This window comes from Rhinoderma darwinii, chromosome 12 (genome assembly GCF_050947455.1).
Source record: "Rhinoderma darwinii isolate aRhiDar2 chromosome 12, aRhiDar2.hap1, whole genome shotgun sequence".
Classification (NCBI taxonomy): domain Eukaryota; kingdom Metazoa; phylum Chordata; class Amphibia; order Anura; family Rhinodermatidae; genus Rhinoderma; species Rhinoderma darwinii.
This window is the reverse complement of record NC_134698.1, coordinates 60,674,467-60,688,984: the sequence shown is the minus strand read 5'-3', so window position 1 is coordinate 60,688,984 and position 14,518 is coordinate 60,674,467. Positions and strand designations below refer to the sequence as shown.

Here is a 14,518-nt window from a genome sequence, read left to right as displayed (position 1 = left end):
TTATAAAGGCGTTTATTTGGTGCTTAATTTTTTTTCTACAGCGATACTTTCCAAAATAGCTTAATAATATTTGACTTACACCCATCATCAATGGGATGTTCCATTTGTAATCTGCAGGGAATATTAAATGACCCTTGCTTGACTTAGTCCTGTCAGCAGACACCGGGCTCTGGAGATCATGGATAGCCTATACTCTACTGTAAATGGCAGCCTGCATTCTGCTGAGGAGCCTACAGGGCAATCTTGGGGGAAGCTGAAAATCTCTGAATCCCTGAAAGGAGTCTTTCCTATAATAACATTTATTAAGCACTTCTGTCTTCAAAGTTGCTCAGAAAGTTGAACTTTGCATTTTTTTTTTTTGTGACCAAATGACCGCTCTATTATTGACCACCACAAGCTAGAAACCATCTTTTTAATTTGTCATACGACTTTTTTTATTTGAATACTGCACATACGGTTTTCTCTATCTTGTTCATGTTCCCTCCTTACCTTTTTTTCTCACAGTCCAATTTTGCAATGGGGCGGTTTCCTAGTACCTGTCGGAAATGTTACATGCTGGACTTTGGACTAGCGAGGCAGTTTACAAACTCCTGTGGAGATGTACGGCCGGTAAGTCTAGAAGATATCTAAAGCCTGACCTGAGACTTGATGCAATGTATTTACTATTGTTTGTCCTACGTAAGGGTCTATTCACACGTTGCCGTCAGAGCGTTTTTTGCCGCAATCTTTGCAAAACTGCGGCGTTTTTGCAAAAAGGCTCGATATGACCTCAATGTGTGAATAGGCCTTAGGGTTATTTTTTTTGCTGGATTTTTTTTCACAATCTGGGCTGCCATAAATTAGGCACTGTGTTAAAGGGGTTGGCCATTTTCTAAGAATACTTGCCATATGTCTTAACAGTAAATGTTTGAAAACTTAAGGTCCTTTTGCATGGGCCGAAGATCAGGGGCGAACAAGCGCTCGTATGAGTACTCGTTCCCGATCATTGGCCCATGTAAACATGGCAGCGATCAAACGAGCAAACACATTGCAAGGAAAATCACTGATGTCTTATTTTTTTTTTTCTGTTTTTGTGCGACACTTAATAATGAATATTACAGCATTCATATGCCAAAAATAGCGTACGGAGCTGGCCAAATGAGATGCCTGTTTCCACAGGACTCTCTGCAGCGCTGACAATCATTCAATACATTGTTCTGAAACATTGCAGGGCTGAAGCCTGGATCTCCATAGGCAATAGTGGCTTTATAATCACGTTCGCTTTGTTCCAGATGAGAGTGGAAAATTTGATTTGTTGCAGAACAGATTTGCATGACATGCTGGCAGGGTCCTAACTGGATTTGCATTCAGGTACCCGGCCTCTGCCGGAGAGTTAGTAATGATCTGACTATGAGATTGTGGAGAAGCACAGGACGGTGGGGGCCTACACAACCTTTCTTTAGACTCCGTACACCATTGATTTGTTAAATGAAGTTGCAAATGACTAATTAAATTTCTTTATAGCTTCATTTCTTTCTTAATGCATTTTGGAAATAGAGCGTTAAAGTTCTGTTTTTAAAGGGACTGTGTTGAAAGTAAAGCTTCTTTTTTTTTTTCCCCCCCAGAAACAGTGCCATTCTTGTCAGCACAGCCTCATTCACTTGAATAGGGCTGAGCTGCAATACCAGACACAACCCATGAGCAAGTGTGGCACTGTGTCTTCATTTTTTTTATTTTATTTTTTTATCTGGATGTCAATTAAAATGTATGTTGGTTTTTTTTAGCCTTCGTACAGGAGGTGAGGTGAATTGTTTGTGAAGGCAACCTATATATAAAGGAACACTAAACCTAGAAATGAATGATAAAAGCATACAGTAGATAAGCGCTCCCCCAGTGTTTATCATTCTGCAGTATTTTCTGCATGTTCCTGAAATTTCTTGTAGAAATCTTGCAAAAAAAAACAGGGTTTAACTCCCCACTGATCTTTTCCATTTTTGGCAGGTAAAAAACTAAGGGGGTAGGGCAAAAAAAAAGGGACGGGGCTTATTATTCTTTGTCTCCCATTACAGCAGGAGCTTCTCCCCACTCAGTCAGCAACCAGTTATCTTAGGCTTCATTCACATCTGCATTCCGGTTTTCTGTTCTGCTCCATCATAGGCGCAGATCAGAAGTGCCGGATCCGTTGCATTAAGGACACCATTGGCACCCAACGTAACCCATTGACTTTCAGGTTACCGCTATGGTGTCCATTGTTTTACCGGACAGAATAGCGCAGAATGCTGCGCTATTTTGTCCCACATTTCCCAGTTTATTTGCGATGGAGTCTCCTGAGGAGCTTATGATGCAGATGTAAACAGAGCCTTACACCCACTTACAGCATAATATTTTTTAACATATGTCTCAGGTTTAATTGCAATATGAGATATAAAATCGCATCAAAGGAAAGGAGGGGTTTGAGGAACTAATTTTTGGGATTGCGTTTTTATTATTTTTGAGTATTTTTTATGTTTAGTGTTCCTTTTAGAATAAAATTGCATCCGCCACCTAACCCTAAATGTACCATTACACGGCCACGGCAACTCGTTGATCGGCGCTCGCTTGCTCCTTTCACGTGGAGCCATGATTGCACATGAATAGGGACGAGCGCTCGTTACTAGGATCGCTTGTCCCTATATATTTTTTATCATGTGGGCAGCGCATCTACCTGACTACACAGACGATACGCTGCCGACAACGATTTTAAATATTGCATAAAAGAGCAGATCAGTCGATGAACGAGCGTTTGCTCATTCATTGGCTGATTGTTGCCCTGATTACACAGGGAAATGACTGTGAACGAGCGTTCATATGAACACTCGTTTGCCCGATCATTGGCAAGTATAATACGGCCTTATGGGTCCCTCTACACACCAGAGCTGGTGGCAGGTAGCGAGTGGTGATCGATGATCATAACAGGTTGATTAACATGGTAATCGATGATCATAACAGGTTGATTTGGCGCTTGTTTGCTCCCTCTTATATGAAGCAATGATCGTGAGTATGGGGATGAATACAGTTTGCATTTTGTCAACCGCACATCCCTTGTTTACATGGGGAGATGTGCTACCAGCAAAAATTTTTTTTTTGGCCACATTAACCAATTACCAGTCAAACAAGCGAACATTGGTCTGCTGTTTTCCTGGGCATGTTACACGAGCTGTTGATTGGGAGCCAGCATTCAAAAGTGCGCTTGTTTGCCTGAACACCCTGTTCTTCTTTTCTTATACTACGCATTTGTAATAATAATAATCTTTATATCGCGCCAACATATTACGCAGCACTTTATAATTTAGCGGGAGCATGAAACAAACAATATCAAACATTACATAGTGACTAAGCTAATTTACAATTCAGACAGGAGGAGTGAGGACCCTGCTCGCAAGGGTTTACAATCTATGAGGAAATAAGGGAGACACAAAGTGTAAAAGTGTTTGTTCTGTACAATGGTCCGGCCATCTTTTATACACATGGGGTGGTACACATAAAGCTGCATGAGCCGGTCACCAGCCAGTATCCATATGACGGACATGAAATGCAGTACGGTACAAGGAGTGTGAAGGAATCTTATTCTGATGACTAATGGGGCCAAGGAAAGGAATCAGATTAGGGAATGTTGTAGGCTTGTCTAAAAATGTGTTTTCAGGGCACGTTTAAAACTGGATATTGGAAATTCATCGGATTGTCTGTGGTAGCGCGTTCCAGAGAACTGGTGCAGCATGAGAAAAATCCTGGAGACGGGAGTGGGAGGTCCGGATTATGGAGGATTTTAATCTAAGGTCGTTGGAAGAACGTAGAGCGCGAGTAGGGTGGTAGACAGAGATGAGGGAGGAGATGTAAGGAGGTGCAGCACTGGGGAGAGCTTTGTGGGTGAGTGTAATAAGTTTAAATTTAATTCTGAAGGGAATGGGCAACCAGGGTAGTGATTGGCACAGGGTGGAGGCGTTGGTGTAGCGGTTGATCGGAAAGATGAGCCTGGCTGCTTCATTGAGGATAGATTGGAGAGGGGAGAGTTTAGTGAGGGGAAGACCGACTAATAATGCGTTACAGTAGTCCAGACGAGAGTGAATCAGAGCAACAATGAGAGTTTTGGCTGTTTCCACAGTAAGAAACGGGCGGAATCTGGAGATATTTTTGAGGTGAAAATGACAGGAGTGTGAAAGTGATTGAATGTGAGGAGTTAGGCTGGGTTCACACGACCTATTTTCAGACGTAATGGAGGCGTTTTACGCCTCGAATTACGTCTGAAAAAACGGCTCCAATACGTCGGCAAACATCTGCCCATTACTTTCAATGGGCTTTACGATGTACTGTGCCGACGACCTGTCATTTTAACGCGTCGCTGTCAAAGGACGGCGCTTAAAATTACAGCCTCGTCAAAAGAAGAGCAGGACACTTCTTGGTTCGTAATTGGCGTTGTTTTTCATTGACTCTAATGAAGAACAGCTCAGAATTACGTCCGTAAAAAGACGCCACGAAAAACGCAAGTACATGCAATTACGTCTGAAATTACGGAGCTGTTTTCAGGAGAAAACGGCTCCTGAATTTCAGACGTAATTGCAGTTATCGTGTGCACATACCCTAAAGGTAAGATCGGAGTAAAAAATAACCCCAAGACAGCGGGCGTGCTGCCTAGGAGTTATGGTAGTGCCACACACAGATGGAGACATCCGGTTTAGGGAGGTTAGTAGATGGTGGGAACAGAAGGAGCTCCGTTTTAGAAAGATTCAGTTTCAGATAGAGAGAGGACATGATGTTAGAGACAGCGGACAGACAATCACTGGTGTTTTGTATTAGAGCAGGGGTGATGTCACGGGAAGAGGCATATAATTGGGTGTCATCAGCGTAGAGATGGTTCTGGAAGCAAAACCTGCTGATTGTTTATCCAATAGGGGCTGTGTAGAAAGATAAGAGGAGCAAACCTAGGACTGATCCCTGAGGAACCCCGATAGCAAGAGGAAGAGGAGAAGAAGTAGAGCCAGCAAATGACACACTGAACGAGCGGTCAGAGAGATAGGAGGAGAAGCAAGAGAGAGCCGCGTCCTTGAGGCCAATAGAGTGGAGCATATTGAGTAGGAGTTTGTGGTCTACAGTGTCAAAGGCTGCAGAGAGATCCAGAAGAATCAGGAGAGAGGATTTACCGTCCGATTTAGCCACCAAGAGAGCATTTGAGACTTTAGTAAGGGCAGTTTCTGTGGAGTGTTGAGTGCGGAAACCAGATTGTAAGGGGTCAAGAATGGAGTTAGCAGAGAGATAGCGGATAAGGCGAGAGTAGACCAAGAGTTCCAGGAGTTTGGAGATGAAGGGCAGATTAGAGACTGGTCGGTATTTTGCAGCGCTGGATGGGTCAAGAGTTGGTTTTTGTACCCCTGTTTACAACCTACTGGCCAAGTGTCTTAACCCATAATGTAAAATGCTTGATTTCCCCAAAAAAATAAAATGATGGATACCCTCTGGGTAGGGAATTGTGGCACTATGGCTGGATGTTGCTTTTTCCTTCAATAAATATCTTTTAAAACTATAAAAGTTAATTCCATCCAAAATGAAGAAAGTGGCTAGTATATAAAATGTAAGACATTTTGTTTTTTTTTACGTTTATTTAAAATCTCTGCGGTGAAATCACTTCATGCTTATCGTGTGAGCTGCTTCATTTAGTATAAAAATCCTGGTCATTCTCCAGGATGTCTGACAACGTGGCGTTCTCTGTGTTGTCAGATCAGCTTCTAATAACTTCCAGCACTAAATACTCACTCCTTCAGTCTGTCTGCGCGTGTTTTGTCTGACACAGGTCTGCTCTCCGACATGGATCATCTGTTCTGTATGTAACACCTAACACGGTCTATAACACATAACAGACTTTTCTGCTCGTTGTCTGCATCTGCACTTCTGTGGGTGCAGCCATGTTGTTGGTGGCAAGAAGAGACTTCTGTGTGTATTTGTGTATGGGGATGTCAACACGAATAATGTTACATTACACAATTTATAGCTTAGATAGGAAAATAAGATCCCTTTTTTAAAGTGTGTACATATGCTCGGAGCCTGTTTTGTCAAAACATCTTAACAAACTTTTTATATGCAGTCTGTTGTTTTTGACCTACCAGACAGTCAATTGTGAGTAGTCCTCCGATAAGCCCTCACTATCCTGGTTGTCACATAATCTTGTTTGATCAGATTATCTGTCATAGGTTTGTATATCAGTCTTCGTTCACATCTGCGTTGGGACTCTGTTCATGGGTTCTGTCTGAGCTTTCCATCAGGGGAACCCATAAACTGATATAAACGGAAACCATAAGTTTCCGTTTGCATCACCATTGATTGCAATGGTGACGGATCCGGTGCAAATGGTTTATGTTTATCACCGTTGTGTAAGGGTTCTGTCGTTTTGACGGAATGAATAGTGCAGTCGACTACGGTATTGAGTCCGTGGACACAATTGCACGGCTCGTTACACACAGCTTTAACAAACATACTGTTATGAGCCGTGCACCTGTGTGTCCATCACATGACCATGGACAGAATTTGATCCACTGGAAGTAAACCATGAATGTTACTACTGAATAACAACAAGCAGAGATCTTGAAAAACATCAGGAATTAATATAGAAAGTACATTGGAAAATTGTATAACTTTAATTATACAAAAAATATATCATTCATTTGCTGAAAAAGGACAATTACTTTAATAGGTTGGATACATTCTATAGCAGAGTGCATCTAACTGCATTTCATTAGAATGACTACTGCTCTACATGAGTCCATTGTCCATGTCCTGGCCTCATCTGTACAACACATAGCGTGAGAACCTTGATGCAAGTAAATGGGAGTTTACACTGCGCGATTATAGTGCAGACGAACTTTCATAGAACGCTCGTTGCGGATAATTGCCCCGTGTAAACAGGGCAGCGATCAGCAGATGAGGAAGCAAACGCTCGATCATCTGCTGGTCGTATCGTTTTAAAAAAGTGAAATATTATCGTTGTTGGCAGAACATCTCCCTGTGTAAACAGGGAGCCGCGCTGCCAACATGATAATAATGTATGGGGACGAACGATCGGAGTAACGACCGCTCATGCCCATCCATAGCTCCGTGTGACAGGAGAAAACAAACGCCGATCAACGACGTCTCGTTCATCGGCACTCGCTGCACCGGCCGAATGTTGGCAGGTGTAAAAGGCCCTTTAGGCTTCGTTCATATCTGTGTCGGGACTCCATTCCCAACCCAATCCAACGGAATCAACCAACTGTAAAGTTTAGTGGAAGAGGGATAATGCTATGGGGTTGTTTTTCATGGGTCGGCCTAGGCCTCTTGGTTCCAGTGAAGGAAAAACTTAATGCTTGACCATACCAAGACATTTTGGACAATTTTATGCTTCCAACTTTATGGGAACAGTTTGGGGAAGGCCCTTTTCTGTTCCAGCATGACTGTCCCGCCGTGCGAAAAGCAAGGTCCATAAAGACGTGGTTTGGTGTGGAAGAACTTGACTGCCCACCCACAGCCGTGACCTCAACCCCATCCAACACCTTTCAGATGAACTAGAACGGAGATTGCGAGCCAGGTCCTCTCATCCAACGTCTGTGTCTGACCTCACAAATGCTCTTCTGAATGAATGAGGAAAAATTCCCTCAGACATAATCCAAAATCTTGTAGAAATCCTTCCCAGAAGAGTGGAGGCTGTCTTAGATGCAAGGGGGTCGGGGGGGGGGGGGGACTCCATGATACTTCCTATGGATTTGGAAAGCTTCTAAAGGAGTAATGTGTAGGTGTCCTAATACTTTTATCCATCCTAACAAGAAATGACATTGTACATAGTTAATGACAAATGTTCATAGTAAATCATTCTCCTAGGCAAACATAGTTCTACTGTGGGCCAGCACAAGCAGTTCACGTTTGGAAGATCACTAAATCGAACCTCCTATAAAGCAGCGTTGATTTATTTTCAAATTATTTTTTTAATTATGAATTTGTGTGCCGGGCTGCTTAATTACTGACTGCACCTAGGTAGTGCAATGACCGTCTCCATAGCTCTCATGTGTATCCTGGAGGCATCATGAGGAGAATTCTATACCTACTTGCATGATGGGGCGGATGGAAACGGCCAGCATGATGTAGATGACGGGGTCGATGGACTTGTGTGCAAGAATGTTTGCGCTGTTTGTGTTTGTTAATGTGACAAAGACCTGGTGTTTAAAGGTGGATATTTAATTTAAGCTTTCACAGAAAAAACATGAATTATAAATAGATTTTGATTGATCTTAAATACACGACATAATTTTTTTTCCCTGATCCGGAGTCACAGCCTGTATTAAAGTCCAAAGCTGCTTTTACAATTCTGCTTGTCGTCCGTGGAAACGGTCAACAAGCTTGTCGCCAGATATATCCCGAACTACTTAAGATTACTGGACAATGCCTTATGTAGGGGACACTTCTTAAGTTGGGTTTACATGGGCAGATATGGGCCCATAACGAGCACCGATAATTTCAGGTCAATCAGCGCAACTTGATCGGGCAATGATCGAGAACGATCATTGAATGCTCGTTTGCTTGATCATTGGCCCGTGTAAACCGCTAGAGATAGCTCTGTGAAGACATTGAGCCGGAAAAGAATACAACGTTACTCTACTGTTTATGTATTTATGTAGGTTATTTCTATATGTAAACCAGCTATTAAAAATAGGCGAGCAGCAGTCTGAATAATATTTCCAGGCCAGAACACTATGCAAAAATGGGCATCGAATCATAAGGAGAAATAATGGGGGCTGCAAATGTGTTTAAATACGACCAATATCCTAGACCAAGTAAATGCGTCCATCCAAAAATTATAACATCACAAACTTTTATTTCATATCATAAGGAACAGGCCATTGATAAAATCAATTAAAAGAACATATAAGGGATCCATTAAAAATACAAATGGTCCCCACTGCAGTAAACAGCCCTAATACAATTGTACAACGAAATAAAATCTTATCTCTTCATGTAATCCCAGACGGACTCGATGTTGAGATCAGGGCTCTGTGGGGGCCGTATCATTATTTCCAGGGCTCCTTGTTGTTCTTTACGCTGAAGATAGTTTTTAATGACATTGGCTGTATGTTTGAGGCCATTGTCCGGTCCATAAATTTGGAGCCAATCCGATGCCTCCCCGATAGTATTGCGTGATGGATAAGTATCTGCCTGTATTGCATTGATCCTGACCAAATCCCCAACGCCATTTGCTGAAACGCAGCCCCAAACTTGCAAGGAACCTCCACCATGCTTCACTGTTACCTGCAGACACTCATTATTGTACCGCTCTCCAGCCCTTTGGTGAACAAACTGCCTTCTTTTACAGCCAAATAGTTTCTATGTTTTTGTATATAGTTGAGTTGCTTTGCCTTGTTTCCATGTCGAAGGTGTGGCTTTTTGGCCACAATTCTTCCATGAAGACCACTTCTGGCCAGACCTCACCCAAACAGTGGATGGGTGTACCTGGGTCCCACTGGTTACTGCCAGTTTCGAGCTGATGGCACTGCTGGACTTCTTCTGATTTCGAAGGGAAGTAAGCATGATCTGTCTTTGATCTGCTGCACTAAGTTTCCTTGGCCGATTACTGCGTCGCTGGTGCTCAACGTTGCCCGTTTCTTTGTGCTTCTTCAAAAGAGCTTGAAGACCACATCTTGAAATCCCAGTCTGCTTTGAAATCTTTGCCCGGGAGAGACCTTGCTGATGCAGTCTAACTACCTTGCTCACCCTGTTTTAAGCCTTCTACACAGCTGTTTCTGGTAGGTCCCATGCACATGAACATATTTTTGCGGCTGCAGTTCACCCGCAAATCTGCGGATGAATTGCGGTCCCATTCATTTCAATGGGCCCACGCACACGACCGTGGTTTCCATGGTCCGTACATAGCCCGGGAGCCTGGACTGCAAAAAGATAGGACATGTCTTATTACGGCCTCATTTTGTGGTCCAGGCTCGTTGAAATGAATGCAAACGTCAATGTGCGCGGCCTGTGACTTGCGGGTGACACTTGGCGGCTGTCCGAGCAGCAAATCATGGCCCGTACACACCACTACGGTCGTGTGCATGTGGCCTTAGTTAATGGCTGTGTTTCAACCTACGTATGAAAATGATGATCATTACCACCTCTTTAGTATAATTGGTTAATCATAAACCTGACTATAATTCTACAAAATCCATGACTTTGTGCAAGTGTACCAAGAAGAATTGATGCTGTTTTGAAGGCAAAGGGTGGTCACACTAAATATTGATTTGATTTAGACTTCTCTTCTGTTCATTCACTTTGTATTTTGTTAATTGATAAAAAAAAAAACAACTAACATTTTTATTTTCTAAAGCATTCTTACTTTGCAGCATTTTTCCACAATTGCCTAAAACTTTTGCACGGTACTGTGTTTGTGTGTGTGTGTGTGTGTGTGTGTGTGTGTGTGTGTGTGTGTGTGTGTGTATATAGATAAACATGCTTTAATTTAGTGCAAAGATTCACTAATACATCTATACCAATTCATCCTATATTTTATATTTAAGCAATGTGACAATACATACAAAAATACTCGTGCCTAGTGCTTAGATATACACAGTTGAGTCACGTTATTGTGACCACCAGCTAATATCCAGAGTAACCGCCGTGTGCAGCACTGACAGCAGCTAGACAGCCTGGGAGTGACTCAAAAAGGTGCTGGTAGGTTGTCTCCAGTATCTGGCGCCATGCTGACTGCAGAGCATCTCACATTTGCTTGAGGCTACGTGGGGGAGGATCCATAGAGCGAACAAGATGATGGAGGTGGTCCCACAATGTTCAAGTCTGGCGAATTAGGGGATCAGGGAAGTACTTGGAAGTTTTGGTCGTTCTCTTCCAACCACTGTCTGACATTTCTAGCCGTGTGACATATCGCATTGTTTTGCTTGAAGATTCCATCTGCCCCAGGGAAGACAAACTGCATGTATGGGTGGACCTGATCTGCAACAATGGATTCATACACAAATCGGTTCAGAGCCTTCCACATGGATGAGTGGACCCAGAGAATGCAATGAAGAAATTCCCCAGACAATAATGCTGCCGCCACCAACTTATGTTCTTCCAGCAATAGTTGCAGGGTGTTTGTTCTCTGATGGCTGAGACGCCAACATCCATCCGTTTGATGAAGCAGAAAACGTGACTCATCGGTGGTCCAATTCTGATACTGCCGTGCAAATTGAATCCTTTTTTTTTTTTTTCAGATTCACCTTTGTTAGCATAGGAGCAGTGACCATACGTCTGCTTCAGAGCCCCATATGCAGTAGGGTTCGCTAAACTGTTTTAGACACACGTCTGGTAGCCCCTTGGTTAATTTTCGCGATAAGTTGCTCCACTGTAGCGTGTCATTCGGCCCTCGCGCTCCTTCGTAGGCGACGTTCACCTCCAACATTAATGGCACGTGGTGCTCCGCAGTTTCCACGTCGGGTATTCCCAATGGTGCCATTCGTCCACTCACGATATACTTTCACCACAGCAGCACGCGAACAGTTCGCAATCTGCGCTCAGCCTATCACACACCTTATATACCCACCAAGCCAGCCCACGACACATCACTTCCGTCATGGGCTGCGCTCTGCCAACGTCAAAAGTAGGAGGTGGTCATAATAATTTGACTCGACTGTGTAAATATTAATACAAGAGAGAAAAATACCAAACCTAGAGAAAAATATTTTGTATACAGTAAAATTCAGTGACCTTTATGATTTTTGAGTGTTCGCGTTTACTTTTGTCTCCAGATCAGAGTGAATGCCGGTAAGTAGTGTAAGAAGCTGGCAGACTTTAATATGGAGAGAAGTCTGCCTAACGTTATACGTGACTGATACTGCTTATGCCAAATGTCTTCTAGACGTATGGTGCCTTGCCATGTGATAATCGCGTCTCCATGTGAATCCTTGTTATTACCGCTGCACTGATCACACAGGGTTTTTATTTCTCTTATTTGCTCTCTTTTAACTAAACTGCACATATGTAGTGCGAAGACTCTCATTATTTGGTACCATCACTAGAGTTGAACAAGTCCATTTGTCTGCTTTGCGATTGACCGTTCAGCAATCGATTAGTGGATCTTTACCACTGAAGGAGTATGGATGAAATGTTTAGCTAAAATCTCGGATTAGATTTACCATCGTCCATCTTTAAGGTCACGTTGCTCATCTCTAGTAATGGCGCAAAGTTCACACATTAATTTTTTTAATCCCATCTTTCTGATCTCTTACCACCATTCCTATATTATGAGATATGCTTATATGTCCTATCTAGAAGCAGCTCACACTTTAAAAACAAGTTGGTGGTGCTGGTGCAAAGACGTTTTTCAGAGGTCAAACTACGCTTGTCCGCTTCTATATTGGGGTGGTCTATAACACTCTATTACAATGATCAAATTACTGCTGCTAGAACATGTCATTAATTAAATATGGATGCCCGCTTGTTTTGATATACTCAAACCAGTACAGGATGTAATTCTACCGCTTTAGTAGTGTGTTGCATTTAGGAATCTGTTAATATCATTGCACTGGATCTTTAAATCTTAAATGTATGTTTTGTTTCTCAGCCTCGAGCTGTCGCTGGATTTCGTGGAACCGTACGGTATGCGTCTGTCAATGCACATAGGAACAGGGTGAGTATGGGCATGAAACCGATATACTACAACAGAACATTTGTCCTGTGATCAGCATAAAGGCCGGAAAACATGTTCACTGCCAATGCTTTACGGAATCCTACCAATTATTTATGTAGACCATGCTTTTTCTTATTCACATTTAAACTTGGTTAGCAATATCCTATACTAACGCTAGACGTGATCTGGCCATCCAGACAGTCGCCGTAGTGTAGCCATAGGCGCTTCAGGAGAGGTAGCCGTTGCACCTGGTCCTAGAAGACCCCAGCATTGGTATGTGAAGGCCCTGTTAAAAGTTTTGCATTGGGACCCTGGAGTTTAAAGGTTACAATTTTGGACTTGTACCTATTAAGAGTTAGCAATCGAATCAAAACCGCAAGACACTGCAGATACAGAGATCCAAATCTACAAGATTGGCAGCATTTTTACATTTGATGTATTTAACCTGATCTTGTATTGTCACAAAATGTTTTGAGCTTGACTTTTTTTAAACTAACTTGAGTTTTTTTTTTATGTGGGCTTCTAATTTTGCAGGAGATGGGCCGTCACGATGATCTGTGGTCTCTCTTCTACATGCTGGTTGAGTTTGTGGTTGGGCAGCTTCCATGGAGGAAGATAAAAGACAAGGTATGTTTACTACTTGAGTTATCCATATATCTTCCACCCAGGAACACCACAGAAATTACATAGAAACTACCCCTTTTAAGTCAATTTGGTCCACAAGACAGTCCCGCAAAGAAAATGGGACCGTTGTGAGGTATAATTTTTAGCTTACACTTCAGCTAGGTTTTAAAGGGGTTTTCCAGGGATAGGAAACAAACCAAAAAATCTGTAAACTCTGCCAAAAATGCCATATACTTACCTAAGGATTTCCTCACATCGCTGTTTGAGTCTTCACCACAATTGTGTGATGATCACGTGAATGGGTTCGTCAATCACAGGCTGCTGTAGTGACGTCGTAGAACATAGTGACATCTAAACGGAGATGCAGAGGTGGCCCTGAACAGTGGCGGCAAGGGAACGGTGCGAAATTCTAAAGGTTGAATATATTGAGAAGACAAATATTTTAGACAGTGTTAAAAAGTTTTTTCCCCTGGGAAAGGCCTTTACCTTCAGCCTTGCTCTCTTTAATACACTAACTAGTAGGTTTGTCCTCCTAGGAACAAGTTGGCTCTATTAAGGAACGATATGAACATCGTCTAATGTTGAAGCATCTCCCCCCAGAATTTCATGTATTTCTTGAACACATCAGTGGTTTAGACTACGTTACAAAACCAGATTACCAGGTATGTACTTTGCATCAACGATTAGGAAAAATTGCATTAATGGAGAATAATAGCACAATATCGTTTTACCTAGGAACGCAAGACATTTCCAGATTACGTAAATTAAGTTTATACCAACACAATCAGGATTCTGATATATTTGGGGGGGGGGGGGGGGGGGATTTATATAGTCTTATTCTCCTAAAATAAAAGATCTAGATAAAGCCAGGAAACCCTGAAATATTGGCTAGGAGGACAACATGGGATTTATTATTTCTATTAACTTTTTTTTAGTATTCTGTTACCGGAATATGGAGATAGATAGCATATGCTAAAAGTACACTCTTTTGGCATACGCCAGGTGCATGGTGCCTTATGGAAATATTCAGCGTATGCGCCAGAAGCTTTAGTTAAAAAACGAGATGTGACGAGAGCCTTAAAAGGGTTCCTCGATTAAAAGGGGATCACAGGATGTTTAAGCTGCTGTGACCCCCCCCCCCCAGCAACCAGCTGTTTTCTGCGGAGCAATCTGGTAGCAAGTGTTCCATGTCCCTACAGCGCCACCACAGGGGAAGTTAATTATTACACCCTTCCCATTGAAATT

The 14,518-nt window shown here is 42.5% G+C and overlaps 1 protein-coding gene across 3 annotated transcripts in view; it reads left to right on the top strand.

Annotated features, from left to right (window-relative positions):
- TTBK2 (tau tubulin kinase 2) overlaps positions 1-14,518 on the top strand; it is a 67,013-nt gene that overhangs the window by 39,774 nt on the left and 12,721 nt on the right. For all 3 annotated transcript variants that reach the window (XM_075844721.1, XM_075844720.1, XM_075844722.1), the window contains exons 6-9: positions 505-609; positions 12,584-12,649; positions 13,184-13,276; positions 13,810-13,935. In XM_075844721.1, the coding sequence (XP_075700836.1) occupies positions 505-609; positions 12,584-12,649; positions 13,184-13,276; positions 13,810-13,935 (390 nt within the window). The remainder of the gene's footprint in view (positions 1-504; positions 610-12,583; positions 12,650-13,183; positions 13,277-13,809; positions 13,936-14,518) is intronic.